This window comes from Myotis yumanensis, unplaced genomic scaffold (assembly GCF_028538775.1).
Source record: "Myotis yumanensis isolate MYYU_CA2020_CCGP unplaced genomic scaffold, mMyoYum1.0.hap1 SCAF_16, whole genome shotgun sequence".
Lineage (NCBI taxonomy): Eukaryota > Metazoa > Chordata > Mammalia > Chiroptera > Vespertilionidae > Myotis > Myotis yumanensis.
In genome coordinates this window covers 30,107,316-30,134,036 of record NW_027223767.1, presented here as the reverse complement: position 1 = coordinate 30,134,036, position 26,721 = coordinate 30,107,316, and the positions used below count along the sequence as shown (strand labels likewise).

The 26,721-nt window shown below is 42.0% G+C and overlaps 1 protein-coding gene across 3 annotated transcripts; it reads left to right on the top strand.

The window, feature by feature from the left end:
• Positions 1 to 267: 267 nt before the first annotated feature.
• DUSP14 (dual specificity phosphatase 14) lies at positions 268 to 23,619 on the top strand. Of its 3 annotated transcripts, none has more exons than XM_070393694.1 (3): positions 268 to 361; positions 20,707 to 20,790; positions 22,296 to 23,619. In XM_070393694.1, the coding sequence occupies exon 3, from the start codon at positions 22,388 to 22,390 to the stop codon at positions 22,982 to 22,984; it is 597 nt and encodes a 198-aa protein (XP_070249795.1). In that variant the 5' UTR covers positions 268 to 361; positions 20,707 to 20,790; positions 22,296 to 22,387; the 3' UTR covers positions 22,985 to 23,619. The 3 variants fall into 3 exon arrangements, with proteins under 3 accessions (XP_070249795.1, XP_070249797.1, XP_070249796.1); XM_070393695.1 differs by lacking the exon at positions 268 to 361 and adding an exon at positions 15,435 to 15,568; XM_070393696.1 differs by lacking the exon at positions 20,707 to 20,790.
• Positions 23,620 to 26,721: the final 3,102 nt, after the last annotated feature.

Sequence of the window (26,721 nt, the reverse complement as noted above, 5' to 3'; positions counted from 1 at the left end):
TTGCAAACGCTCAAGTGGGAACGGGAGAGAGGCGGATGAGGAGACAACAGGGGACCCCTAAGTGGAGTCTGCGGGGGGCGGGGAAGCGGGCGTCGGGGGAGCAGGGGGCTCGCCTCCGCCGAGCGGCTCTGTGATGGAGGGCACATTGCGCATGCGCAACGCCCGCGGCGTCCCCCGCCGAGGCCCCGCCCACAGCCCGGAGTCCCCGCCTCGGGAGAGGGCGGGGGGGCGCAGGGAGCATGCGCGCGGCCCGGCCGGGCGCTGGCGGAGGGGAGAAGGAGGGGTGCGCGCGGCGGCCAGCCCGCAGAAGCCGAGAGCCGCGCAGGAGGACGGAGCGTCCGCCGCGAACCCGTCGGAACCGGTACGCCGCTCGCGGGCCCGGGAGGGGGGCGGACGGGCGGGACTTGGCGCCGATGCGGCTCTGGGACGTTGGCTGGATCGGGTGGCCAGGGTCCCGGGTCCCCCGCGACCCTCGTCTCTGGAAACTTTGTGCCGGCGCCCCCACCTGCTCCCAGTGGCTCTGGCATCCTCTGGGCGGCGGGAGAGGAGAGGCCCCGCGCCCTCCGCAGCGCCCCCTCCTCAGCACGCGGCCCCCGCCTCCCTGGTTCTCTGTGCGCCGCCCCGGCCGCTCCCCTCTTCGGCGGACACCCTGGCCCCGGATACTGACCCTCGGGCCCCTTCGCTAGCATCCTCGTCCGCTCCCCTCCCGACCCCTCTGCTCAGCGGCCTCCCCACGGCCTCGCCACCCCTCACCCCGCGGTCGGCGTGCGCCCGCTCCGAGCCGCGGGAGCCGACGGTGGCGTTTTGCAGCCGCCGAAGGTTTCTGGTGCACGGGTAGGAGCACCTGGACTTTGAGCAATGCCAAGTATTCAACTTGAGCGTTTTTCTTCGCGGTGGTAAATTGGTGTGCGCAGTGCTAGCGTGTTTTATTTCTTCTAAGTGCCCTTGCTCCAGAGCGAAGTTGAGTTGTTTGTGTGTGAGGGCAGTTGCATGCTGTAACCGTCTTAAGTGGATTGTATGACTATATTTTATTTAGGTGGATGTTGCCAATGGTACCAGCCAGTGTTATGGTAACAGGGTATCCGAGAGGCAAGGGAAATGACTTACAAATGCAGTTCTGCTGTGTAGGGATTTAGTTGTTACACACACACACACACCAAAAAAACCTCCTTGTACTTTTTATCCAGCAGGACCTCAGGGCATTTAGCATGTATTAACTAGCAGCTGTTCATGGTAATTTTATAAGCGGGGTAGGTAGAGAGCATTAGCATCCCGTTTTACAGAGGTAAAAACGGAGGAAAAGAGCCAAGTCCCTATTCTTTACGAACGTTAAAGAAATATGGACCAAGAGATTTAACTCAGAGTTTCCTGGAATCCCTAGTCTGTAAGGCCACTCAGAACATCGTCCCTGAGATTGGACAGTTCAATTAAAAATCAAAGAGGCGGCGACCAGCCTTCAGCAACTCCATGCTCTAGGGACTCAGCTCTGTCACCAAGTGAAGTGATACAGGACAAGACACAGCTGCTCTGCGTGTTTCCTGCTCTTTAAAACGAGGGGAACAAAGGTGCTGTATCCTTTGCAAAGTTGTGTGTGTCTGCAGGCTCCACCGACAAGCTGCATTTGGTGACTGTTGTTGTGGGCTCATAAAGGCTCCCATTCTTGAGTTCCCTTTAGAAACGCAGGGAGTGAGGCACCCACCGGCATGAATAACCGCCTGTCTTCCGGGGACACCTGAGAACTCACCGCGGGGACAGCCCGGGGCAGGGACCCCAGCCTGGGAGAGGGAGAGGGTTGGCGGGTGGAGGTAGGAATGAGACCTGCAGCTGGCGGCTTGACACATGGGCGCTATTCCTGCCTCCAGCTCTGACTCATCTTCTGACGCTTGGGGGAGGAGAGGTAGTTGCTTGATATTTTTGGCTTTCCCCCATAAAAGGGGAGACAGTTTCCTTCATCCCAAGTCTTTTGAACGTCAGTGTTGAATTTGTCCATGCCGCGTTCTCATCTGAAATCTCATATTGGCTGAATGCAAGTATGACTTCTATAGCATCTTTTAATAGACTAGCAATAAATGTGTATACTTATTTATATCATAAAAACTGGCCAGGTGTATAGCTTCAGGAAATCCTTTAAAACTTTAGCATAAAAACTGGCATTTTTAAATGGTGGTCTTTAGGAAGATGTCTGGGTTTGGTGGATTCTTCTGTAATTGGGATTTTCTTTCAAGGCAAAGAGGATTAACACTTTTTCTAAATACAAGAAATACATTAATCGTTCTTTTTTAAATTTTATTTTTTTAACTTTTGTTTTTATTTTATTTTAAAAAATATTTTTATTGATTTCAGAGAGGAAGGGAGGGGGAGAGAGAAACCTCAATGATGAGAATCATTTATCAGCTGCCTCCTGCATGCCCCCTACTGGGCCTGGAGCCCACAACCCAGGCATGTGCCCTTAACCGGAATCGAACCTGGGACCCTTCTGTCCGCAGGCCGTCACTCTATCCACTGAGCCAAACTGGGCAGGGCTTAATCATCCTTTATGTAAAAAAATTAAAACTTTACAGATAAGGTTAAAAGTTTCTTTTGAGCATCTTGCCCAAAAACAGCTGCTGACTCTGTTAATCGGTTTGTATCCTTTTAGACTTTTCTAATAAGCATTTTCATGAATGTCTTTGCACAATGTGATTTTTTAATTGAAATGAATTATTATAAAATTAACTGGTCTTGTTCATAGAGATTTGAGTTCTGTCTAGGACAGGTAGCATGTATATTAATTACAGCTGGTTGTAAAGTTTTATTAACCTGATAGAATGGCAGTATTTCTTTGGACAACTGGCAAATGACCCTCTTTTAACCAACTTCAAAGCAAGTAAATCATTAAGATCCTAGGTGTTACTCTCAATTGCAGATGAAACTTTCCCTTCAGGAAAAAAATAAGTCTAGGACTACTAGTGTATTCATCTTTTCTTTGCTTATGAGGAGGCATAAAAGGGAGTGGAAAGCAGAGAGAGTTGCTAAAGCAACAGCACCTGGGTATAAACTTACAGAGCAAACAACACTTAAGGTGGTAGCTTTAGTTATTTATGAAAGCTTCACTGGGGTGAAGACAAAAAAAGGGAAGTGTTAATGTAGGCACAGTTTAAATCCATAATTCAGGAGATGAGAGAGTTAAAACAAAATTCCCATAAAGAGTTTATGGGTTTTAAATGTTAGTATTTATTGAGGACATTTGCCATGCTAAAAGGTATTGTGCTGACAGGCTGATAGTAACATTCAGAGAGGAAGTGTTCTTTCCCCAGATTAGCCAGAATTGTAATGGTTCTGAATTCCTGGAAATGAACATTATAGTTGTTTAACCTTTTATAAAACTGTGAATTGTAACACACAGAAGAGGCTATTAAACATAAATGTATAACTTAATTATTTTAAAGGAAACACAATAGTAACCATCTTGCAGATCAAGAAGTACCCTCAATCCCAGTCTTTCCCCATGACTCCCTCACCCCAGAAGTAATAAGCCAGTAACTACTCTCAATTGTGTGAAAAATCACTTCCTTTCTCTTCTATAGTGTTATCCCCTAAATATAAATCTCTAAACAGCACAGTTTCATTTTGCCTGTTTTTTTTTTAATCTTGTGCAAATGGGCTCAAAGTAGGAATTCTTTTAAATTCTTTTATCAATATTGTGTGTGTATGTATATCTACACACAGACACATTTTTTTGTTTAAATCCTTGTAGTATTACATATTTTTAAAATTCATCCATGTTAATACCTATGATATGATTGTAATTATTTAATATATATGTATGTATATATATACATATATAGGGTGTCCCCCCCAAAAAATATATATATACACTTTGAATAATTATAAAGGTAGTGTTTATTAAAATACATTTCATTTTCACAATTGACCTATGAGCTGTTAAAATATGTATACATTTTTTTGGACACCCTGTATATATACATATACACATAATTTTGTTTAAGTTTTTGCAGTATTATATATTTTTAAGGCTCATCCATGTTGTTATATGTGCCTATGTTCATTTTTGTCTGAACATACTGCAGGTTATTTATCCATCATCCACTGCTGATGGACATCTGAATGGTTTCTGGTCTGGGGCAGTTATGAACAGTGCTGGTCATAGGTGTGTGTATCTCCAGCTTTACTAGCTGATGCCTATTTTCCAAAGTGGTTGTACCAATTTACATTCCTCCATTGGTATCAGCCTTGAATTTATAATCCACTGTATTTGTTCTTTAACCACAATATGTTTGGGTATTTCTCAAATGAATACATGTCACCTATGTGGACTGATCCCTGGCCCTACATGTACCATTGTATTTACATATACTTATGTTTATTGTATGGATTGGACTAACATACCACCCAAAGGTCAGAGATGGTTTTTCCACTCTTATTTGACAAATACCCAATAGAACCAACCCTTCTTTTGATCTTAAAAAAAACAACAACAACATATATAGTTATAGGGATATTTAAATATGCCACATGAAGTAGTAAAAATAAAAATGGCTAGTACCTAAAAGTCTTTTAAAGATTTTTGGTGAATCCTACCTCTTGGGCTACCAGATGGCTTGACTTGCGCTGTTGAATGCTTGCCTGTGTCCAGCCCTGAATGTGCAAGCCAGCATTGCTGGCTTTAGTGTGACGTGTGTAGGAACTCAGGCCGGTGCTGTTAAAGTACCCCTGGAGGACAGGTATTCACATGCTTGTGTACATGTGCACGTCCCCCAAGAAGCACCAAGCACAGATCATGGTTTGTCCTTTCTTGGCATTTCCAAAGGAACCATAGCTTCTTTGCCACTGGAATAAATGACTCTTTTACAATCTTTAAAAGTGTACTTTTCTCCATATCTTCCTTTGTATGCGAAGGAAGAGGCAGTTTAGAACCACCTCTTTTGATATAGAAAATTCCTGCTTTTTGACTAGACAGTTGCCAGGTTAACTTTGATTGCCTGTGTTTGGTGATGCTAGCTAGATTTATAACGATGGTGTGTCTGGGGGGTGGGGGGCGAGTGAGAGAGAGGATAGGGAGATGTGGGGATGTTAGGTTAGGATTGTTATTAAATTATTAAATTCAGGTATTTGTTGAGTATCTACTGTGCCTAGTATCTGCTAACAGTCTACAGCAGAATATTCCACAATTCTGTAGGTTTAGAAAATACCCTCAGGGAGATCCTTCTTAGCTGGAGGGGTGATGGAAGAACAGTAGCCCAAAGAATGTAAGATTTTAAAATTTCTCTTTACTTCATTTCCTCTGTAAGGCATCTTGGAAAATGGCTAAATTGTTTTATTTTCAGTCCTTACATAGATCATTTCTTTAAAAACACATATTAAAGATCTTTTCCAGATTCTTACAAAAAAACAACTACTTACGTATAAGTTTAAGAAAAAACACCCAAGGGAAGGATAAAAAGTGTTAGAACCTCTTAATCTGAGCAATGCGGAGAGAAATCCTGTTTGTATTCTTTGATGTGATCCTGTTAGTCTTTTTGATTTCTTCGCTCTTTAAGTTTGTGGATACACACAAGAAGACTCTTAAGCAAGAGCATGTGGCTCTGTTGACTAGTAAATATTTATGTGGCATAGAGACCTCATACTTACTCTATGATGGTGGCCCCATGAGTTTCCTGTCCCCTAGTGACACCATAGCCATCCTAATGTGTTGATAGTGATGCTGGTGTGAACAAAACTGTGCTGCCAGTCACATAAAAGTACTAGAGGCCCTGTGCACCAAAATTTGTGCACTCAGGGGGGTCCCTCAGCCTGGCCTGTGCCCTCTCACAGTCCAGGACCGCTCAGGGGATGTCCGACTGATGGCTTAGGCCTGCTCCCCCGGGGGGATCGGACCTAAGCTGGCAGTCAGACATCCCTCTGGAGCCCCAGGAGCCCTTAAGGCAGCGGTTCTCAACCTGTGGGTCGCGACCCCTTTGGGGGTCGAACGACCCTTTCACAGGGGTCGCCTAAGACCATCAGAAAACACATATATAATTGCATATTGTTTTTGTGATTAATCACTATGCTTTAATTATGTTCAATTTGTAACAATGAAATTGGGGGTCACCAGAACATGAAGAACTGTATTAAAGGGTCGCGGCATTAGGAAGGTTGAGAATCACTGCCTTAAGGGATGTCTGACTAATGGAGGGAGCAGGCCCAAGCTGTTAGTCGGACATCCTTAATGCTGCTGTGGGGGCGGGAGAGGCTCCTGCCACCACGACTGCGCTGGCCAGCCATGAGCCAGCTTCTGGCTGTGCAGAGCTCCCCCTGTGGGAGTGCACTGACCACCAAGGTGCAGCTCCTGCATTGAACGTCTGCCCCCTGGTGGTCAGTGCACGTCATAGCGACCGGTTGTTCTTAGGGTCAATTTGCATATTACCCTTTTATTATATAGGACTATATAGGATAGCACCCAGCTCAGAGGTTGAGCATCAACCCAGGAACCAAGAGGGCCCCAGTCCCTCGTGGAGGGGTGTGCAGGAGTCAGCTGATCGATGATGTTCCTCCCTCATTGATTTTTCTATCTCTCTATCCCTCTCTCTTCCCCTCTCTCTAAAATCAATAGAAATATATATATTTTAAAATGTTTGCTAGGGGCAGGTACAGGGTGGAGGGGGTCAGTGGGGGAAAAATAGGGGGGCATCTGTGATACTTTCAACAATAAAACTAAATTTAAAAAAGTTTGCTATACAAGTGTGTCCTGTTATGCTGGGAATAGCCTCATACATTTCATGTTTATCATGCCCTTAATTGCATTATTTTCTCTTGTGCTTGATTTAATTTCATGTTGTTTTGTTCATCATGGTCCCTAATCTCATGTTGTTTTGTTCATCATTAGCAAAAGCCACTGCTAATGTTGCCAGTACGAGGTCATATCAAGTGATTAATCTGGAAACAAAATTAAAAGTGATTAAGAACTACAAAGGTGGAAAATCAGTGATGGTTATACTCACAGTCAGGCATGTCCCATTCCACTATACATACTACCATCTTGAAGAAAATGACGGAAGCTGTTAAAGAATCTGCTTCATTGAAGGTAACGAGACTAACCAGTATTCCAACAAGAGCCCATATCAGACATAGAGAAACGTCTAATGACCTGGACTGAAGATCAGACACAGAAGCACGTCTCTTTCAGCACCATTATGATCAGGGCCAAAACAGAAAGATTTTTTTTTCAATACTGAAAGAAAAAGCTGGTCTCAACTACAATGTTGAATTTACTGCTAGCTCTGAGTGGCTTAAACAATTCAAGAATCATTATTCATTACATAATATTAAAGTGAATGGTGAAGTCTATGCGTGCTGATATGAAGGCAGCTTTAGAATTTGTGGAAACTAGATAAGCTGATTGTGGAAGAAAATTAATTGCCATAGCAAATATTCAACATGGATGAAACCTCCTTATTCTGGAAACGGATACTTGAAAGACTTTCATCCATAAGATGGTCAGGCTTCAAGGCTTTTAAGTACAAGGTAACAGTCCTGCCTTGGGGACTGTTTTAGGCTACAAATTGAAACGCTTTGTGATCTAGCACAGTGAGAACCTTAGGGCCTTCAAGCATGTCAATAAGCAGACACTGTCAGTATACAGACAGGAGCAAGAAGTCTGGGGTGACTCAGCTCCTCTTCCAAGATGCTCTCCTGAATTGCTATGCCAGTGAAATGGAGAGGTACTCTTTGAGAATAACAATACCTTTTAAGATTTTGCTAACTGTTCATAATGTTCTCTCATTGTTGACATCCTTTTATTGGTGATTTTTATCCCAATACCAAAGTGGTGTTTCAGCCAATGGAACAAAGAGTTATAGCAGCTTTTAAGGCCTATGTGAGGAAGACCAGGCTATTGCTGCAACTGAGGAGAAACTGGTGCAATTCTGGAAGGATTACAGTATCTATGACTGCATCAAGAACCTTGCTTGGGCCTTTGCTGGGTTGCTCAGTTGGTTAGGACCACCGGTTGACAATTGGCTGGGTTAGAGAGTTGTCCTGATATGCCAAGGTTGTGGGTTTGCTCCCTGGTCAGAGCACATACAAGAATCAACCAGTGAATGCATAAATAAGTGAAACAACAAATTGATGTTTCTTTCTCTCTCTAAATCAATCAATTAAAAATTAAAAAAGAACCTTGCTTGGGCTTGAGGTGATGTCACCAAAGGAGTATATGAATGGCACCTGAAAGAAGACACTCAAGAGGTTTGTTTGTCCATAACTTCAGAGGACTTGCCAATGATGTGGAGGTTGTAAAAATCAACAAGGTTGTGGTTGAAATGACAGACAATGTTACCGTGGGTGTGGATGAGGATGACATTGAGGAGCTCCTAGAGGTGATTCCTGAGAATTGACTAATGAGGTGTTGGAACTGAAACAGGAACACATAGCTGAAGAAAACCTCAGCAGGAGAAAAGGAAGAACCCCCAAGAAAATTCACAGTGAAGGGTTTAACCAAAGCTTTTTCAGACTTTAATAAGCTCCTTAAAGTTTGAAAACATGGACCCCCAACACCAAAAGGTTTTCATTAATAGAGAGGAATGTTCATGATATTATTTACTCACCAGCAAATATATGATCAAACCACCATGGACATATTACTGAAAAGAGTGACACCTCCTCAGGAAGAGCCTAAAGTCCTTTAGGACAGTGGTTGCCAACCAGTGGTCCGTGAGGCCCGAAAGGTTGGTGCCCACTCCTTTAGGAGGTATTCCAGAAGTAGGCATTGTTATCATAGGAGATGACAGCTCCATGTGTGTCATTGTTCCTGAAAACTTTCTAGTGGAACGAGATGTGGAAATAAGTGGAAGATGGTGACATTGAGATCCTGACCCTGTGTAGGCTAATGTGTATGTTTGTGTTTTTAACTAAAAAGTTTAAAAATAAAATTAAAAATAGCAAAAAGCTTATACAGTAAGGATATAAAGAATATTTTTAGCCCTAACGGGTTTGGCTCAGTGGATAGAGCATCGGCCTGCAGACGGAAGGGTCCCAAGTTCGATTCCAATCAAAGGGCATGTACCTTGGTTGTGGGCACATCCCCAGTAGGGGGTGTGCAGGAGGCAGCTGATTGATATTTCTCTCTTACCAATGTTTCTAACTCTCTATTCCTCTCCCTTCCTCTCTGTAAAAAAATCAATAAAATATATTTTAAAAATATTTTTATGTAGCTGTACAATGTGTTTGTGTTTTAAGCTAAGTGTCACAAAATAATTTTATAAAGTAAAAAAATTATAGTAAGCTAAAAATTTCTTATTGAAGAAAAATATTTTTAAGTTTGGTGTAGCCTAAGTGTGCAGTGTTTATAAAGTCTATGGTAGTGAAGACTTTCATGGTAAGTGCCCTATACAAGTGCACCATTTTATCTTTTATACTATATTTTAACTGTACTTTTTCTATGTTAGGTATGTTTAGTTGTATTATAATTGCCTACAGCAGCGGTCGCCAACCTTTTGGACCTCACAGACCACCAGTGGTCTGCAGACCACCGGTTGGCGACCACTGGCCTACAGTATTCAGTACAGTAACACGCTGTACAGGTTTGTAACCTAGGAACAATAGGCTATACCATATAGCCTAGGTGTGTAGTAGGCTACACCATCTAGGTTTGTGTAAATGCACTCTGATGTTTGCAAAATGATGAAATCACCTAACGATACATTTCTCAGAATGTATCCCCATGTATCCGTTAAATGACTCATGATTGTTATGTTTATTTTAAATTAGCCAGTGTGTTTTTTAAAATATTTTTATTGATTTTAGATTCGAAGGGAGAGGGATAGATAGAAACATCAATGATGAGAGAGAATCATTGATTGGCTGCCCCCTGCACGCTCCCCACTGGGGACTGAACCCACAACCCAGGCATGTGCCCTTGGCCGGAATCGAACCCGGGACCCCTCAGTCTGCAGGCCGACGCTCCATCCAATGAGCCAAACCGACCAGGGCAGCCAGTGTATTTTTGACAAATGTAAAAAGGACATAGAAATCTCTAATAGCCTTTAATTTGCACTGTCACACATGTTCTGTGTTTAGGGAACAGAGAACCCTTTCAGGGTTAAAGTTTGTATATCACTTCACATGATGTTTTTTTGTTAAAAATTGGAGAAGTATTCAAAGTTTTATAGAACTTTAATTACTTGGTATAAATTTGCATCTCAAGATGATCCAAAATGTAAATGAAATAGAACTTGTTTCATACTGGATTATATCTTTAACCTAAGTAACTAATGTATTATTTGAAAATAATTTTGAAAAATAAATCTACATTTATGGATTTTTCTCATTCCATTTACCTTCTAGAAATTACAATAGGTAATATTTTATCTTTTCCACAATAGCCTAATCTTTTTTAAAAATTATTTCACAGAGGTACTTGCTAGAAATATAAATTCCCAGGCCTTTAACACCCCCCCCCCCCCCAAATTCTGATTAATTAGGTCTGGAGTGGAGCCTAGGAGTCTGCATTCTAACCAGCAACTCAAGTTATTCTCATGCAAGGGTTCTTAGGACTGCACTTTGAAAAACTGTATTTAAAGGGCCAGAAGGTTGAGAACCACTGCTCTAAGAGAATGCAATAGCCTCTGAAACACACTCTGCAAATAGCTGGTGGGCCATGTCTAGCTCATCATCTGTTTTTGGTATAGTCCATGAGCTAAGTAAATAGTTTATACATTTTTAAATGGTTAAAAAATAAACGGAAGAACAGAACAGTTGGCCCTTGAATAACACAGGGGTTGGTGTGCCAACGTCCTATGCAGTTGAAAATCCATGTATAAACTGTATTTCATGGCACATAAAAATTGTATGAAATTCAAATTTAAGTTCAGGAATGAAGTTTTATTGGAACACAGCCACACTTCTTATGTATTAATTATGGCTGTTTTCATGATACAAAGCTGAATTAAGTAATTGCAACAGAAATTTTATGGCCCACAAGCCTAAAATAGTTACTACCTGGCCCTTTACAGAAAAAGTTTCCCAATCCCTGGTTGAAATTATGATATAAAGCCTCAAAGCAGGAGCTGCCCCCAGCCTGCAGTCCCTGATTGCCTGATTGGGCCGAGCCCCCAGGCTGGGATGGGGAACCAGGGGTGGGTGGCAAAGGGGCCGCTGAGGGCCAGTTCCCTCCTTGGAGTGGCGGCCAACCTCCCGGGTCCCTCCCCCTGTCCCTCCCTGGGCAGGCAGGCCCCAATCGCCCGGGCTGGGACGGGGAACCGGGGATGGGTGGCAGCAGACACGGGCAGTGAGGGAAGGAGGAGAGAGGGAGGCGGGGAACCACGTGGTGGCAGTGTATGGGCAGCAAGGGAAGGAGTGAGGCGGGGAGGCAGGGAGGCGGGGAACCTCATCGGCCCTGATCTCCGGCCAGGCCTAGGTACCCCACTCATGTACAAATTTTGTGCACCAGGCCTCTAGTTTGTAGTATAATCTAAAAAGAACCGTATATATTTTATTTAAAAATTTTTTTTCATTTATTGATTTTAGAGGGAGGAAGGGAGAGACAGAGAAAGAGAAACATCAGTTTGTTCCACTTTTCTATGCATTCATTGGTTGACTCCTATATGTGCCCTGACCAGGGATCGGACCTGCAGCCTTGGTGTATGGGACAACGCTCTAACCAACTGAGCTACCCAGCCAGGGTTGTATATTATCTTATTGCATAAGACAGCTGTTTCAGGAGTTAATTAAAGCCAAGGGAAAAACTTTGGGACCCTCTGTTTGACTCTTAGTTAAAAACTTGATTCTTCCTTTTGCTGTAGTGGGGCTCAGCTATACCCAGTTGCCCTCAAAATGCGATAGGTCTGCTGTTCCTCAGCATGGAAAGGGTATGTAGCTTCATCAGGTTCCTTCCATCCAGCTAATGCAAGAGATCTGGTTATCTTATTCTGCTCAGGAACTCTGGTGGACAATTATAGATGCCTTTGACTAATAAAGAAAAATGGGAAAATAGTGATGCTTTAAAAATGAAGCTAATTTGGTATAAAGTGGTCAAAAAGTCAAATTGGGCTTGAGGTATGATAAAGAACTTCTTGTAAGGAGAAAGTTGAGACTCACTGCTTGAGTTTTAAGGATTTTGATTAATACAATGAGGCATTAAAGCATAAGATGATCAAATGGGGTCAACGTTTCCCTATTGAACTCTTTAGTTCTTATGAACTTTATTTTAATTTATAAATTCTTTTTTGCCTTACTTACAGTAATGAGCTTTGAAGGACAGAGATCTTATGAAAAGATCTGCATTTTCTGAGATTTCATGGTCCTGCTTCTCAGAGGGCAGTAGTGACTTCAGCAATTTTGAGGCACACTTAAATATACTTGGGTATAATTGCTGACTTTTTTTTTTAAGTACTCTGTGTCTAGATGTTCTGACCTATATAGATGAAAGTTCACTTAACCAAGAACCTATGATTCTATTTAATTTTTACCACTTGCTCCTTGACGATTTTATTTATTTATTTATTTTAAAAAATATATTTTATTGATTTTTTACAGAGAGGAAGGGAGAGGGATAGAGAGTTAGAAACATGGATGAGAGAGAAACATCGATCAGCTGCCTCCTGCACACCACCTACTGGGGATTTGCCCGCAACCAAGGTACATGCCCTTGACCGGAATTGAACCTGGGACCCTTGAGTCCGCAGGCCGACGCTCTATCCACTGAGCCAAACCGGTCAGGGCTCCTTGACGATTTTAAAGTATCATTTATATAGGCTGTGGCACAAACTGGTTTCTAGTAATCACTAAACAAGTTTAAATGTGATTGTAGAATTAATGTTCAGATTATAGATGAAGCACAACTAGACCTACCTTATTGTCCTTACATTCTTTCTCTTTACAGATTTTATTTCCTTCCCCAGTGAAATGTACATTTTGGTAGTCTTAGGTCACTTGATCTGTTATGGTCAAACTATATGACTAATCAACAGACAACTCATGGAAAGGGGTTCTGGTCCCAGTGGGGTTACTCATTTTCTATGTAGAGTCTGGGAAAGCCTGTTATCTTCCATTTACCTCCAATTCCTCATTTGGGAACCATGACAGCAGAATGATACTGATTCGTGAGAGATTGAGCACACATGTGTTTTAAACAAATAGGTACTCGAGTTTGCTTCAGCAATTCCACAGGTCTGAGATGGGGTCTGAGAGTCTGCATTTCTACCAACCTTCAGGATGACGCTGCTGGGTATTGGATCACACTTTTTGAGTAGTGAGAGTAGTAGAAGAGGGCTTGTGTTCTCCATCTGGAATCTAAAAATAAGGAGGCTCTTGAAAGACAAGAATGACAGCATGTTTTAAATGGATTGGTGAAAAAATATGATAACATAATTATAATCTTACTAGAGGCCCAGTGCATGAAATTTGTGCGCGGGTATGGTCCCTAGGCCTGGCCTGCAATCAGGGCCATCTTCCTCAGTTGCCCGCAGCTGGTCCCACCCCCTGCAGCCACCCACCCCCGATTCCCTGTTCGCCATTGGGTATTTGGTGCCTGTGGCCGGGGGAAGGGACCAAGAGGTCAGCTGTTCCCACCTGCTCACAGGCCTCACCCCCACCACAGGTGGCCATCAGGTGATCGGAACCTGCCGGCCTGGGAAAGGGACCAAGAGATGGTCAATGCGCCTCATAGTGACTGGTCCAGTAGTTGTTCTGGTCATTCTGCCATTAGGGTCAATTTGCATATTACCCTTTTATTATATAGGCTAGGTTACATCCCCAAGTAAAGACAGTCTATTCAGTAAATGGTGTTGGGAAAATTGGACAGATGATGCGCAAAAAAATGAAACTTGACCACCATCTTACACCATACACAAGAATAAACTAAAAGTGGATTAAAGACTTAAATATAAGACTTGAAACCATAAAAATCCTAGAAGAAAACATGGGCAGTAAAATCTCGGACATTTCTTGTAGCAGTTTTTTTTCTGATCTCCTCAGGCAAGGCAAACAAAGGATAAAATAAATAAATGGGACTACTAAAAAGTTTGCACAGCAAAGGAAACATTAAAAAAAAATGGAGAGCCACTGAATGGGAGAATATATTTACCAATATATCTGATAAGGCATTAATGTCCAAAATTTATGAACTTATACAATTCAACACCAAATAAACAGTCCAATTAAAAAAATGGGCAAAGCTCCTGAATAGATACTTCTCCAAAGAGGACACTCAGATGGCCAATAAACATATGAAAAGATGCTCAATGTCACTAATAATTAGAAAATGCAAATTAAAACCACAATGAGATATCACCTCACACCTGTCAATGGCTATCATCAATAAATCAACAAACAATAAGTGTTGGTGAGGGTGTGGAGAAAAGGGAACCCTTTTGTACTGTTGATGGGAATATAGATTGGTGCAGCCAAAGTGTAAAACAGTATGGAGTTTCCTCAAAAAATTAATGAAACTGCCTAATGACCCAGTGATTCCACTCTGGGGATATATCTGAAGATACCTGAAATACTTAATTCTAAAGAATATATGCATCCCTATGTTCATTGCAGCATTATTTACAATAGCCAAGATTTGGAAGCAGCCCAAGTGCCCATCAGTAGATGAGTGGATAAAAAAGCTGTGGTACATGTACACAATGGATTACTTCTCGTCTGTATAAAAGAAAGAAATCTTACTTTTTGCGACAGCATGGATGGACCTGGAGAGTATTAAGCTAAGTGAAATAAGTCAGTCAGAGAAAACAGATACCATATAATTTCACTTATATGTGGAACCTAATGAACAAAATAGAAACAGACTCATAGATACAGAAAACAGACTGGCAGCTGTCAGAGGAAAGGGGGTTGGGGGCTGAACAAAGGTGAATTTTGGGATTAAGCAAAAACAACAACTCGTAGACACAACAACATGGTGATTACCAGAGGGAAAGGGGAGTCAGGGGAGGTAGAACAGGGTAAAGGGATAAACAGTGACTGAAAGAGACTTGACTTTGGGTGGCAAACACAATACAATATACAGATGTGTCAAAGTTCTACACTTGAAACCTATGTAAATTTATTAACCAGTGTCACCCCAGTAAATTCAATAAAAAAAAAAATAGACACCTCCCCCGTTAATGAGCAACTTAGTTTTTCAACACCATCAACTTTTACTTTGACCTTGCCTTCTCTGCAATCGATGGCACTCACTGTTTGCATTATTTGATTCCCTTATGTTAGTCCATCTCTTATTGTTATTCAACTGTTTTATATGAGTATCTTGTGTCATTGCTTTAATGATAAAATCCTAGCAAAGGGTTATGGCTTATGTTACCTTTATACTCTGTTCTAGTTACTACTGCTGCATAGCACATTGTTCCAAAAAAATGAAGAGACAGCCACTGAATGGGAGAATATATTTACCAATGGTTGGAAAAACAACCATTTTCTTTTTTCTTTTCACTCACAGATTCCTATGGACTTCACATAGTGGGGACAACTTTTCTTTACTCCACAATGTCTGGGGCCCTTGGTGGGAGATTTAAGACCTGGAGGTGGCTTGATTGCTGGAACCTAGAATCACCGAAGTGTCTTTATTTACATACATGGTGGGGCAAAAGTAGGTTTACAGTTGTTCATATGGAAAATAATCTATACCCTATATAATAAAAGCCTAATGCCCTAACCAGTTTGGCTCAGTGGATAGAGCGTCAGCCTGTGGACTGAAAGGTCCCAGGTTTGATTCTGGTCAAGGGCATGTACCTTGGTTGCAGGCACATCCCCAGTAGGTGGTGTGCAGGAGGCAGCTGATTGATGTTTCTCTCTCATCCATGTTTCTAACTCTCTATCCCTCTCCCTTCCTCTCTGTAAAAAAATCAATAAAATATATTTTTAAAAAAAGTATATATCTTTAAAAAAAAATAAAAATAAAAGCCTAATATGCTAAGTGTCTGGTTGTCCGCTCAGCCGTTCAATCAAAACACAATATGCTAATGATATGCTAAGGCGGCCTAACTGCTTGCTATGACGTGCACTGAACACCAGGGGAAGACGGTCCAACCAGTTAGCTTGCTGCTGGGGTCCGGCTGATCTGGACGGAGTGAGATGGACTGAGGCCTCCCGTGGTCCCTCAGCTGGCCAACCTCCTGTGTCCCTTTTGGCCCTGGTGGGGTCCCTTGGTCTGGCCTGCACACTCTCACAATCCGGGACCCCTCAGGGGATGTCAGAGAGCCGATTTTGGCCTGATCCCACAGGCCAGGTCGAGGGACCCCACTGGTGCACAAATTTGTGCACCGGGCCTCTAGAGTGTGTGTGTGTGTGTGTGTGTGTGTAAAAGCCTAAGTGACCGGCCGACTGGCCAGTCGCTATGATGCGCACTGACCACCAGGGGGCAGATGCTCAACACAGCAGCTGCCAAGCAAGAGCAACTTTGCAGAGTGCCTTCTTGCACTCTGGAACCCCTCGGGGGATGTCAGACTGCTTGTTTCGGCCCAATCCCTTTAGGCCAGGCTGAGGGACCCCCCACCAATGCACAAATCCGTGCACAGGGCCTCTAGTACAAGAATAAACTGTGTTTCATGTACTCACACTTGTAAACCTATTTTTGTCACACCCTGTATTTAATAGTTGATCCTGGCTATCAGTTGGGATCTCAGCTGGGCTCTTGGCTAGAATACCCACATATGACCTATCCATGTGGTAACTTTATTGAGTTTCTTTGGGCTTCCTTATAGCATGGCAGCTTAGTTCCAAGAGCAAGTCCCAGGAGAACAGGTAGAATAGTCTTCATAGTGACATTTCTACTGTACTTTTTTGGTTGAGTTGGTCAAATTTTAAGAGTGTCATGTGGGATGGGAGATACCTGGTGGTCTTTAGCAAATACATTCTTCCACAGTCCCCAACAACACTTAAAACAGTGTTGAACACACGTCATGAACTCAGGAAATATGATTGTGAATGAGTGACAATTTAAATACCCAGGTGGGTGAGGATGAAATTTAAAAAATTCGATTCCAGATGTGAACAGATTACCCCATTATATCCAAACAAATGTACACCTTCGCCTTTTATAGTTTCTTCTCTTTACTCTCTCATTCTATTTTCAACATGGGAATCTATGAATTTATCATGTGGAACTAAACTTGTTACGGTCTTTGCATCTATGTTGCTCTTAGCAGAGGTGGGGAATGTCTGGCCTGCCAAATCATTTGGTCTGGCCCTGCCAAGGCATTAGAGGAGTTAAATGTTTGACCAAACACTAGTATAGCAGGCTGATGTTTACGTTGATAATTTTGTATGGCCTGCAAATGATGTTATAAATACCCAAATGGCCCTTGGCAGAAAAAGGTTCCCCACCCCTGCTCTATTGGCATGTTTTTTTTTCCTGTCCTCATCAAGTGGGCTGCCCACATCCTTCTTTGGGCCATGATGTGTTCCCTATCCAGCAACTGGCTAGTGTCTGATAGATTCAGTTAATGGGCTGGTGATCCACATGAGCACATTGAGATATGCAGCCAGGTTATGACTATATAAGCAGTTATTTTAAAGCTGTGTGTCACACTGGGTAATATCTGTGGCCAAACCAAAATGCAGACTCTCAGACTTGAGCTTTATGTGTATTTATCCTCATTCCATGACACCATCATATCAGTTAATTTATGTGGTGGGAGAAGCAAAATCAACCCCGCCTCCAAATGTGTAAGATGTTCAAGTATATTAGCCAAGTTACTCAAGTTTTCTAGATGACTGAGAACAAATTGTGAATAATTTTATTTCACTTTAAAAATAAAACTCAAATGTTGAGTTGTATTATTTTCCTTGATGAAAGATTGCCACACTTTGTTTTTTTGTTTGTAAGAGTGAGTATATTAACTTTCCCCCCAATAGAACACAATAAATAAAAATTAATGAGGGAACTAGTATTTACTTACAGCAATGTGAGCTAAAACGCATCTATTTTTAAAAGGGTGACTTTTAAGTTTTTTAAAGAACTAAACATTTACTCTTATGGAGAAAATGTCATCCTGGCTAGTGTGGCTTGGTTGAGCATTGTCCTGTGCCCCAGGAGGTTGTTGGTTTGATTCGTGTTCGAGGGCTTGTTCCCTGGCAGGGGGTGTGCAGGAGGTAGCTCATTGCTGTTCTCTCTCCCTTCCTCTTTTCTAAAAATCAAACTATTAAAAAAGAGAGAAAATGCAATTACATAGGTTTTCAATTATAAAATAACATTGTAGGCCTCCAGCATACTAGTATACTGGGACCCTCTGAAATTCCAAAAGCTAAAACTATTTTAATCAGGTCATTTTAGGACTTCTTGCTGAGGTCCCTCTGCTATCAGGAGGGCTTCGGTGTACCAGTTTGTGGCAATGTTTTTCTATTATGGGCAGTAAGAAAATGGAACAGCTCAGCTGATCTAGGTTGTCTTTTCTTTTAAAATATATTTTGATTTTTTACAGAGAGGAAGGGAGAGGGATAGAGAGTTAGAAACATGGATGAGAGAGAAACATCAATCAGCTGCCTCCTGCACACCTCCTACTGGGGATGTGCCCGCAACCAAGATACATGCCCTTGACTGGAATCAAACCTGGGACCTTCCAGTCTGCAGGCTGGCGCTCTATCCACTGAGCCAAACCGGTTAGGGCTAGGCTGTCTTTTATGTAAGTAGCATTTAAATATGTTCTTTGTAGGCAGATCCAAGACCCCTTTCATGCTTTGAAGGCACTGGCTGGTAATGTCAGAGTGCTGTAACGCAGGTGATGAGAATGTAACCCCCCCCCCCCCCCCCCTCCGGTCACACAGAGAAGCAGTGTGTGTGGGATTGAGCTAGGAGCCTGGACACCTTGGATCTCTTCCTGGTTCAGTCACTTATGTGCCCCAAGTTGAAACCATCTCACCCTTTCTGAACCTTGTTATTTTCTGATCTGTAAAAGGGGTCAGGAGTGTTAGAGGAGCAACTGTGGTGTCTGTGCCCTCTGGCAGACGTTTTTCTGAACCTTGGACCCAGCTTTGGCATTTTAAGCAGGTTTGTTGGCATGAGACTGACTAGCAGCAGCAGGGAGAGAGGATCATGTCTGTCTCACTTGGCTTCTTCCCTGAGGACTCACAATCTGTTTTCTTTCCCCTGTAGCACCCAGTACCCTACCACTGCCCAACCAACGAGGGTTAACAGAATACTAGGCTTCTGATCCACCCATTACTTACTTACCCTTGGTCCCTGATGAAGATTTTTCTGCTGAAAAGGCCAGGGAGCCCGGGACCCCTGCTTCAGGGAGGCAAGTGGCCTCACAAACAGAATGATTAATGGGAGACTGAGTCCCTCTTAGACAGTAACTACATAACCTGGTTGGAAATTTGATTAGCATCTTCCAGATTTTACACATTGAGCAGGGAGTTATCACCAGCATGAGAGCCTGATTTTGTGTTTATTATACAGTGACTTTGCTTTTTTAAACTATCAGGATTCTGCCAGGGAAAGACTTGGAAGTGGCAAGACACAGTGCTCTGCTACAGGACAGGATGTTCTAATAATGTAAAAGTTCCGCACATTTCCATCTAACACCCACACCCGAGAATCTTATGTGACTACTTCCTTGTTCTCCCTCATAATACAATTGCACCTATCTCCATGTACCCCTGTATCAGATGTGGGCCCCCAAAGAGGGTGTAACCTTGGGTGAGGTAGCTCCCTTCAGACAAGGGCAGTTTCTGGGGAGGGACTTGTGATCTCTCAGCATCAGCACTCTGAGTGCCTCAGTCCTGAAGGGGCAGTCTGGATGGCACACCACAGCACCCACCTCCGCAGTGAACCCAAACTAGCTGCAGCAGCATCACCTGGGAAATGTATCAACTTTAATGGCCTAAAATCAACTCAGTTTCCTTCAGTAGGTGAACAAACCATGGTATATCTACCTGTACCAAGGAAAGGACTGTTGATATATCCAACAACATGGGCAGTGTGGCTTAGATGGTTGGAGCGTTGTCCCGTATAGTGAAAAGGTCCTGGGTTTGATTCCCTGTCAGGGCTTGTGCAGGAGGCAACCAATCAATGTTACTCTCTATAAAATCAATGAAAGCCTGTCCTCGGTGAGGATTTAAGAAAAAAAAGTACACTTAGTGAAAATCAGAATTCCCCTCATCCCCCAAGAACACTACTCTATGTTCTATGATTTCATTATATAAAAATAATGCAAATTGTAGTGACAGAAAACAGATCAGTGGTTGCTAGAGAATGGGCTAGAAGATGAGGGAGGGATGAATTTTAAAGGAGCATGAGGAAATTTTGGGGGGTGATGAATATATTTCCAGGTCATGTTGTCTCGAGTGTATGCATATGTTAAAGCTCACCAAATTGTACACTTACTGATCAAGTTGTACACCAGTTATGACTCAAGAGCTGTAAAAATTTAAGTGTGATCATTACTTGGGGAAAGGCAGAGGGACAGGTACTCATAGTCACATAAATGAATAAATAAGAAGGGCCAACATGGAATTCCAGGGGGAATTCTTTTTAAAAAAATATATTTTATTGATTTTTTTACAGAGAGGAAGGGAGAGGGATAGAGAGGTAGAAACATCGATCCTGCACACTCCCTACTGGGGATATGCCCGCAACCAAGGTACATGTCCTTGACCAGAATCGAACCCAGGACCCTTCAGTCCGAAGGCCGATGGTCTATCCACTGAGCCAAGCCGGCCAGGGCTAGGGGGAATTCTTTTAAACTTTCTGATTGGCCACATGCTTGCCTCCTTGTGTTTCTGCAGATCTAATTTATATCCACTGTGATCAGCTCTCTCATAACTTGCCAGATCCAGACCCAGGATTCCGAGTAACCAGACCCCTCCCAAGTGAGTAGCCCAGCACTACCTCTGTCTGTAGAACGAGGGATATTCTTGTCCAACTGAAATAACTTCAGGCATTTCTACAATACCCTGGGGGGAGGTCAGCACCCTTCCCAGTGGACACAGACTGTAAAGCAGGGGTCCTCAAACTTTTAAAACGGGGCCAGTTCAGTGTCCCTCAGACCGTTGGCGGGCCGGACTATAGTTTAAAAAAAAACTATGAACAAATTCCTATGCACACCCGGCGGGCCGGATAAATGTTTTCTGCAGGCCGCAGGTTGAGGACCCCTGCTAAAGCAACGTGCATTTGAAATGAGAGGAACTGATGTCTAAAATCCCAGGAAACCAAGAGTGTCGTTTTCTATTGTTACTAATATATAGAACTTATGTAATATTCAATGTCTTATAGGAAGTAAACACTGTGCTAATGAGGATATATATACATATATCTTTAAATACTAAACTCATTTTAATCCAACACATCTGAAGCCAGTGAGATTCACCTTTTAGCTTAGAATTGGCTGAGGAAGGTGAAGCTATTTAACCAAACCCAGGGGCTCAGGTCAGCTAAAATGCTTATTAGCTTAGACAAATGATTTTTTAGACCATGGTTTTCAAATTACCTGGGATTATTTCCATAGAAATACCATAGCACAAATTACAAAGTATTCAGATGTCATAAGTAAGAAAGGAGGAACTGTTTTTTAAATAGTAAAGGGCTGAAGTGACCATATGTATTGGATTTTCTGTAACTGATCCAACTCAGTATCTTTTTAGTCCACAAAGGCAGTTCATTGAAAATATTACCTAATGTGGTATCATAAGATCTCTATGTCTAGAATTAGACATGAAGATAGGCAACAGTATCTGAAAGAACATTGCTATAGGAGGGGTCAGAATTTCTCATTTCTTCCTAATTACCAAGAAACTCTCTTCAATAAAAGCAAGACCCTGCAAGATTACTGGTTCAGGAATCAGCTGGGCACGTTTCTGTCTTTCACTTTCCTAAAATAGGATATTTCCATTTAATGCCCTTTTTAACACATTGTTTGCAGGTAGTTTTTATCGCGCACTAACAGGTGGCGCGGGCCATTTTTGCTAATTTTTTGCGCAAATGGCAACGTTCAGTAAAATTACGATAACTTTAGTTTACGTATTTATACGTTACCCGCATTCTACCGCTAGTCTATAAAAAACGTATCCCTCGTCTATAAAATACGTGTCCCGCGCTCTACTACCAGTCAACGTAAAACGTATAAATACGTTTCCCGCATACAATGTGTTAAAAAACAATCGCCAGAGTGCTGAGTTTTACATAAATTTTACATATTGGTATCTTAGGCTACTTTTTCTAACTGATAATCCATAGATGATTTGCGTCCTTGAAAGAACATACTCTATTAGAGAAAATAACCATTTCTAATCCTTTTACCTTCCCATTCCACAAGTATGCAGAAGGCTGTGATGAATCAATACCATATAAAATACTGACAAGTACCTGTATTTTGCAGGAAGGAGACTATAATTTCGGATTCCCTGGTGGAGGAAAACAAAACGCTCTGGTCTTGCTTCCAATGATGCAAGTGTGATTGTCAGTGTCTTCATGAGCTCCAGAGGTCACAGCACACTACCACGGACTCTCATGGCCCCTCGGATGATTGCTGAGGGGGACATAGGAGGCATCGCTCAAATAACCTCCTCTCTCTTCCTGGGCAGAGGCAGTGTGGCCTCCAACCGGCATCTCCTCCAGGCTCGTGGCATCACCTGCATTGTTAATGCTACGATTGAGATACCCAATTTCAACTGGCCCCAATTTGAATATGTTAAAGTGCCTCTGGCTGACATGCCTCATGCCCCCATTGGACTATACTTTGACACCGTGGCTGACAAGATCCATAGTGTGAGCAGGAAGCATGGGGCCACTTTGGTGCACTGTGCAGCAGGGGTGAGCCGCTCAGCCACTCTCTGCATTGCTTACCTGATGAAATTCCACAGTGTGTGCCTGCTGGAGGCATACAACTGGGTGAAAGCCCGGAGGCCTGTGATCAGGCCCAATGTAGGCTTCTGGAGGCAGCTGATAGACTACGAGCGCCAGCTTTTTGGGAAGTCGACAGTTAAAATGGTACAGACACCTTATGGCATAGTTCCAGACGTTTATGAGAAAGAGTCCCGACACCTGATGCCTTACTGGGGGATTTAATGCCACCAAAGCCTGCATCAGCAGCCCCTCAAGCAGTACCAGCATCTGCTACACAGTGTCTACTCCCCTCTTCACCTTTCTTTTCAAATGGTTGATTTTTTGGTTCTCCCTGAAGTGTTCAAGTTTATTTTAAGAGGTAGGAAGGAGGGGAGGAACATAAGGGGAATGCATACATTGCTAATAACATTTTTAAAACTAACATTTTGGAATAGTGTTTATGAAAATCTTTAACTAGCTTTTAATCATTTTTAATAATTTGAACAGTTTAATAAACTGGTTCTGCTCTATCTTGAATCCCATGCCTTTTGGCATCATGACAGGTGCAAGAGAAGCTCAGTGCAAAAATCACTTTGAGTCCTGTAGCTAATCCTGTAGAGACAAGCTTTGCCTAAGGCTGCTGACCACACAAGTGCTTAGGGAAGATTGATACCGGCTTCAGTCTCTACTGGATTAGCCCTCCTCTTTCCTTCCCTCTTTAGTAACTTTGTAAGGTAAAAAGAAAACACCTTTATTATTTAGCTGTTAAGTAATTATAACAAAATCTGCAAACACCCTCTTGGAATCAATGTGTCCCAGACTATATTATTTTTAATAAACCTGTCTGCTTAACATATTAGAATATTTACTAAGAACAATTTTAGGGTGTGTGTGTGTGTGTTGAATGGAAGAAAGATGCTCTCCAATAATTATGTTATCATATGGCTTCTGTGACAATAATGAACATTACTGAAAATAGACATCCAGCTGAATCATGTCAACATTTTACATCCTGGCAGATATTACTTACAGTGCTGGAACTGAAAAATGGCATAGCTAAGTGTACACTCTGACAAAAGGCAATTTTCAGTTGTCTCTTGGTATCTTTAAGTGCACCAAAGCAGTGAATTCTCCATCAAACAATTTGGTTTTTCACAAAAGGTGTGCCTTTGCTTGACTATTAACAAATGCCCTAAACCAAAACTTAATACAAGTGTTAAGCAAATAACAACAGCTTCCTCAACTGGCCCTAATAAATCTGACAACTCATCAGAGAGTGGTAGGTTAAGTAGTAATTATTCCATGTTCCTGGGAAGCCACTGGGCATTACCAGGTTGCCTTATTTTTATAAGAAGCCATGAATATAATGCCAGTGGCTGCATATTTATATAAATGGTATCTTCCAAATTTTACCTGGTCTGGGGTTTCCATCTAAATTCTACCTTTTCTTGTTTCATATCACTTGCCCACTCTAACAATCACATACATCATTATTGTCTAAATAGAAATATTCAAAAAAAGCTAATAGTTTCTCTATGGGAAATCAGAGGAACCATAAATGCTACAACAGGACATAATCAAAATCAATCAAAAGAACAACAAAACAATATTATGGCTATGGAGGCCATGGCTGCTTTAGTATGAAGGCAAACTAAGTCTAGTAGTCTCTAGATAAAGGTCCAAAATAATCATACTATAGTAAGAAAATATTTAGTGATACGTTCTTGGTAACTAAGGAAAATTTCCTGCAGAAATCCTGGCAAACACCACCACTGTGATAACTAAGAGCATTCTTAGCCCCAGGCAAGTTTAACATCTTTCTAATCTAAATGTCAGAGTTTATTAGGACCAGCTAATAAAGGAAAGTGTGTAACCTACAAGATGTTAGGGGAATTTTTGTAGCGATCCCCAGTGCAGGGCAAGCAGTTCAAATGTCTGTAACATAAAGACCCTATGATTTTCAAAGCTTAAGAACACGAGTCATTAAAAGGCAAGTAGAAGGTATCTTTAAACAACAAAAAGTATGTATATGTACACAAAGTACTCAATTTAAAATACTCAACCTATGTAGAGTGCCATGGGAAAAATAAAGAATGGATAATATCCTAATATACCCACTTCTACCTTAAGCATATCGAGACAAAAATTACACTTTGCCATAAAATTTTTAAAGGCAAAATACAATAAAAAAGCTTATTTCACCTCTCAAGCAGTGGGGTGAAGCCGTCGGCATAATACACAGTATGGAAATAAGTAACCTTGGTTACTGTTTCCAGGGACACTGGGCTCTTGGCTAACGAGCTGAGGTGAAGCTGAATACAATGTTGAGTCATTTCAATAAATGCATAAATCAACACAATGGTATTCCACACTCCCAAATCCTTGGTGGTATCTAATAAAACATTTCTATTAAACAGATATGAAAGTAATGAATACTTTTCATAGCAAAGGCTTTTTGTTGGTGTTTTGCTGTATTTTCCTCCAGCATTTCCCATGGAGTGACTAAACCTACCATACTTAGTAAGGTCAGTAGTAATTATACATAGAATTTTATCTGAGGCATTCTGGAAGATATCTGGGAATGGGAACTAATGTAGTTAGCATACTTTAAAAAATGTTACTGATATAGGCCACTGTGAAAATAATAATCCATATAGCATTTTCAAAAAAAAAGTCTCAGCAATGTAAATTCTGTCAAACTGGGTGATATTCTTATAGCAAAGGTAGATTTTGTTATGGAATGTGCAAGACCAATCAGAAGCCTGCTTGAATTCGGGTGCTATCTGAAACCCTAGGGGCTGCTTAGGCTGAATTGGAGCACAGAAGCCTCAGGAAAAGCCTGCTACAAACAGGTCCGCATGTGTCGTTACTGGCACTCCACTAGCCCCGTAGAGGGCAAAGACTCCGGAGGTAGTAACAATTCAGAGACAGCTGTCTCAGTCCTTAGCTGGAGATGGCATCAACTTCAGCAAATGAGGAAAACAGACTTACCTCATCAACACTTCTCTGCATTCTGGTGCACAGCAAGGTAAAAGCAGAAGCCTCGTCGACTGCTGTTCATGGAAATGTTCTATACCTTTTCTGGAGAGGATGGAGGTAAAGATGTAAGATGAAACAAAACAATTCCTCAAGTTCTGCCCTGAGAAGGGAAAGTAATCTAGTTAATTATGTAAAGCAGCAATTATATTGGCAAAACCAAATTTTTCAGTTACAAATAACTAAGTCTAGGTCAGACAGCATAAGTCAGACAAAGTGAAACAAAAGATTCAAAATCTCTTCATAAAGCACATAATTAACACCTCAGAAATGTGTCCTAGATTGACATGTTCTTCCTAGGAATGAGAGTCCTAACCACTTGGCTTTTCCCCCTGACTTGATGCATCAGTCTCAGTGGCAAAGGCAATCCCTACAATAACGTGAGCTTTTTCCTTCTAAAATTCAGTGCTGTTTTTGAATAACTTCCTTCCACTATTACTAAGTTCCATTACCTTTACCATAAATGCACATCACATTTGCCTCTCAAGGCCAGGAATTCCACCTTCTAACCCTAAATTTTCAGGTCTCTCATGTAGATCCTGCAAAGTCAGGCAGTACTGGTACATAGGCAGTCATTTTTTGAAATCTGGACAGAGACCACCGCAAAAAGATTTCATTCAGCTGCCTTTCCAAATCTTGTCTGAAAAAAATACCACGTTCACAGTCATGAGGTAAAACAGGTTTTCAGCGAAGGCCCCTAACAGGAAGGATATTCTGATACTCAAGGTTTTGGGCCTCTGTCAAAATGAACATTCTCCACTGCAAAGTACCCAGGCATGTTTGAGAAAAAGTCTTCTTAAAAGTTGAGTTTTAGAAATGAATGCAAGGAGAAGAGAATTGGTTAATTGGTTCAGGTGCATCAGCAAAGTTGGTAAATCTGCCCTTACCTACCTGCCCTTGTTCAATGGAGACAGACAGAATTTTTTCTAGAAAAAGAACATCAG

Bases quoted from the DNA above. Each gene is read 5' to 3' on its own strand.
- DUSP14 (XM_070393696.1), top strand. From the start codon at position 22,388: ATGAGCTCCAGAGGTCACAGCACACTACCACGGACTCTCATGGCCCCT.